The sequence below is a fragment of the Mus caroli genome, unplaced genomic scaffold, assembly GCF_900094665.2.
Source record: "Mus caroli unplaced genomic scaffold, CAROLI_EIJ_v1.1 scaffold_23276_1, whole genome shotgun sequence".
Taxonomy (NCBI): Eukaryota; Metazoa; Chordata; class Mammalia; order Rodentia; family Muridae; genus Mus; species Mus caroli.
In genome coordinates, this window is record NW_018390113.1 from 4,801 (window position 1) to 8,730 (window position 3,930).

Here is a 3,930-nt window from a genome sequence, read left to right on the forward strand (position 1 = left end):
AGACAGGGGCATCACCCCAGCTGAGGGTTTCTTCTTCCCCAGGACTGAGCCCCAGCCCGAGGGCAGAGGGAGGAGCTGCCCGCGGCCCCTGCACCTGTGCGCAGCAGCGTCGCATTCCCGAGCTCCAGGTATCTGCGGAGCCACTCCACGCACTCGCCCTCCAGGTAGGCCCTCTCTCTTTCTGCAGCACCAGCCTGCTCCAGTTTTTGTTTGGTAATCTGAGCTGTTATGTCTGCTGTCGTCCACGTTTTCAGGTCTTCATTCAGGGCGATGTAATCCTGGCCGTCGTATGCATACTGCCAGTACCCACGGAGGAGGCGCCGGTCGGACCCCACATCACAGCCAGACATCCGCTGGTAAGTGTGAGAGCCTACGGGACCCCGCGGTCAGCACCCCCTGACCCCCCTCCCGTGTTCTGCCGGACCCGCCCACGAGCGAGCGGACACCTACAAACTGAAAGGGAAACCAATGCTGGGTTGTGGTTCTGCTCCCGAACCTCGGACTTGGAGCCCGGGAACTTTCCATCTCAGGTCTCCTTGTCCGGACATGAAGGGGTTGTGACATCCGACCCTGGGTCACCCACCGCCCTCGCTCTGGTTGTAGTAGCCGCTCAGAGTCCTCAGGTTCACTCGAGAAATCTGCTCCGTGTTCTTGGCGATCCGTGTCTCCCGCTCCCAATACTCAGGCTCCTCCTGCTCCATCCATGGCGCGCGCGGCTCCATCCTCGGATTCTCCGCGGCGCTGTCGAAGCTCACGAACTGCGTGTCGTCCACGTAGCCAACAGCGATGAACCGGGGCTCCCCGAGGCCAGGCCGGGACATGGCTGTGTGGAAATACCGCAGCGAGTGTGAGCCTGGGGGCGGCGCGCGGTGAGACCCCGACTTCCTCCCAGGACCCCGGGCGGGTGCGCGGGCTGGGAGGGGAGCAGGACGCGGGGCTGGAGATGCTGGTGGAGATCGGGTGAAGGATCAGAAAAGCCACACAGGGACGAGGCTTCCCCGGTGTTGCCCCCTCCCCTCCCCGCAGAGGCCGTTTCCCTCCGGACCCCGCTCTCACCCGCACAGGTCTGAGTCGGGGCCAGGGCGGCCGCCAGCAGCAGGAGCACTGTGCGCCAAGCCATCCGATCCTATCTGGCTTCCGGGACATCTGAGTTCTGCTAGCTGTGTGGACTTTGCCTCCGAGAAGCTGGTTGGTTCCCCAGGAACGCGCCACCCATTGCGTGTGAGACCTGTAGGCCCGTCATCAGTGTCCTGACAGAAGCACCTGACCCAGGTTAGGAGCAGAAGTGAAACTGGGGAGATGGGGAATCCCCAGCCCTGGGCTTCCCCAGCCCTGACCTCATACACTGGAGACTAGGACTTTGCCTGAACCCTGTGCTGTGGAGTCTCTAAGTCCTGATCCAGAAGCTGTCAGGACACCAGGAGAGACCNGCAGGCCAGACTCTCTNNGTCCTCTCCTCCACNCTTCCTCTTCCTTCTTCTCCTCAGAAGTCAGACCCTAGAGTCTTCTAGAAGAAANACCACGGGCTGGTGAGATGGCTCAGCAGGTAAGAGCACCCTACTGCTCTTTCAAAGGTCCTTAGTTCAAATCCCAGCAACCACATGGTGGCTCACAACCATCCGTAACAAGATCTGACTCCCTCTTCTGGTNTGTCTGAAGACAGCTACAGTGTAATAATAAATATATAAATAAATAAATCATTTAAAAAAAAAAAAAAGAAAGGCACTTCCGGGAATACAGTGGAGACNCAAGCGCTTGGGGCTGCAGGGGAGAGAGGTTTCTCCTTAAACCAGAGGTTCTGGCCTGCAAGCCCCANTTGGACCCCACAGAGACCAGGCTCTGTTCACCTGCAGTGGGCGGCTCACACTGCCAAGCCTGAGTACAGGACTCTCATCTGTTAAGTGTATGCTTGGCCTCTCCCCTCAGGATCTGTCTTCTCAGCCCTGTGCTGAGACACAGATTCCTTGTGTTAATTCCTAGAAGTCCGTGGCTTCAGGTGGGTAGGTGTGTGTGTGTGTGTGTGTGTGTGTGTGTGTGTGTGTGTGTGTGTGTATTTAAAACTAGGAGCTTCATTCTGAGTCCTGAGTTTGTCTCTGTGGACCTGGGACATTGTCTCAGCACAGGAGACCCCCTTGTCCACTGAAGAGAGACCCCTGTGCAGACCACAGACAGCAGGGCACTGATCCCTGTCTCCACTGCACTTCTCTGTGTTTGCACTTCCATGGTGCAGTTGCTTTAGTGACTCAATCACAGTAGGAGAGGAACTGTCACCGACTATAACACAGAATACGGGTGATAGTGTGGTAGAAGATATGTAATTTCTGACCCTCTCCCTCCCTCCCTGACCTTCACTCACACTTATGAGCTGATGAGGTGAGGGACATGAATGTCACAGCTGTGTGGGACACTGGATCTGATAACTGAGTTGGCCCCAGAGTTCCTCAAGCCTGTGCAGTGTGGACACTGGCAGAAAGAAGATTCTCATGCCAGAGAGCACACACTGTGATGTGAGGTTTCACCCCTGATCAGTGATGTGGGGAAAGATGAAGTTTGTGCAGGTTTTGGTTGTGTGCAGTTTGACCTGATCTCTCCCCGTTTCCCTGGGAACGTGATGCTCTTAGGTTTCATCATGACTAGGGAAGCAACTGGCCTTACGCAGCTCCACAGAAGATCTGTCTCTGTTACTTCTCTTCTGTTTTATCCTGTTTTTATAAGGCAAGGTGTGTCTCCACAGATGACCATGTACATCAGGCTGGCCTTGAACTCACAGAGTTCACCTGTCTGCTGGGATTAATGGCCTGTGTCATCGCACCTGACTTTAGTTACTTTTCTATGACTATAAGACACTGGGACCCCAGCAAGTTGTGAATATGTTTTTAATCTGTTTCTACTTTCAGAGAATGTGAGTCCATGACGGCAGAGGAAAGACATGGTACAAGAACAGTGTGAGCTCACACATCTATCTGCACACCAAGGGAAAGACACTGGGAACAGTGGGAGTCGCTCCTCCCCACCCTCCCATCAGTGCTTCATTGGCCTGCTCTCTCATGAGGTCACAGCTCAGTGGGTCAGCCATGTCCCTGCACTCACACTGGTCCTTGCTGTCTTCTGAGAGCACTGTCAGAAAGCACAGGTGTCGATCACACGTTGGCTTGTTCCAGTGGCAGTCNNGAGTTGTAGGCGTAGGACACAGTGTCAAGGCATCTTGTAGCGGTCCATGCATAAGGTGATGCATTTCTGCTCAGAGTTGTCCCAGGGGCCCCAGGCTTCCCGATGCACTTCGTGAAACACCTGTCAGTCATCTTCAGCAGCTCCTGCGCATTGGCAATGATGGTCTGCACGTTCACCTGCTCTATAATGGTCCCTGGGTCCAGCTTTCCACAACCTATGCCATTAAAGTCCAGTCAGACCACAGGCACAGCCAAACACAGGTGCCTGAAGCCTGGAAATGTTTAAAACCTCAATGCTGTCCACTCGCTGTGTGATGGGAAGGTGCAGGGCTCAGCTGAAGTCCTGGATGGAGCAGTCTTTGAGGCTGCAAGATTAGCTATTTTGAAGTTGTTTTGGATGCATAATTTTGAGGGGCCATTAAGGCAGTTTGAGGTTGGATCATCTGGGCTATTTNTCTTGTCTTCATTAGTGNCTGGTCCTTTCTCTGTAAACACACAAACTTTTATAGGTGATATGCATTTCTGCATTAACACATGTATGGAATGTACAGTGTGCACAGAGCTTTATAACTCTGTTGGCGCTATATACTCAAGCTGCAATATAAATATCCACCCATGCCACATTGAAAGGATGACCTCATAAGTCATGTGGACTTTGTAGCCAACAAGATTTATTGGATATGAATAGCTGACATCCTGGCTGGAGACATTCCATTCTTGGCCTTCTCCATAGCTGTTTCCACATAGAGGGATGAGAATT

The 3,930-nt window shown here is 53.7% G+C and overlaps 1 protein-coding gene and 1 pseudogene across 1 annotated transcript; both read right to left on the minus strand.

The window, feature by feature from the left end:
* Positions 1–11: 11 nt before the first annotated feature.
* LOC110288489 (H-2 class I histocompatibility antigen, D-K alpha chain-like) lies at positions 12–1,134 on the minus strand. Its single transcript, XM_021154822.2, has 3 exons — positions 1,057–1,134; positions 584–823; positions 12–370 (listed from the first exon to the last, which is right to left on the minus strand). The coding sequence occupies exons 1-3, from the start codon at positions 1,118–1,120 to the stop codon at positions 12–14; spliced, it is 663 nt and encodes a 220-aa protein (XP_021010481.1). The 5' UTR covers positions 1,121–1,134.
* Positions 1,135–3,140: 2,006 nt separating this feature from the next.
* On the minus strand, positions 3,141–3,404 carry LOC110288490 (annotated as a pseudogene).
* Positions 3,405–3,930: the final 526 nt, after the last annotated feature.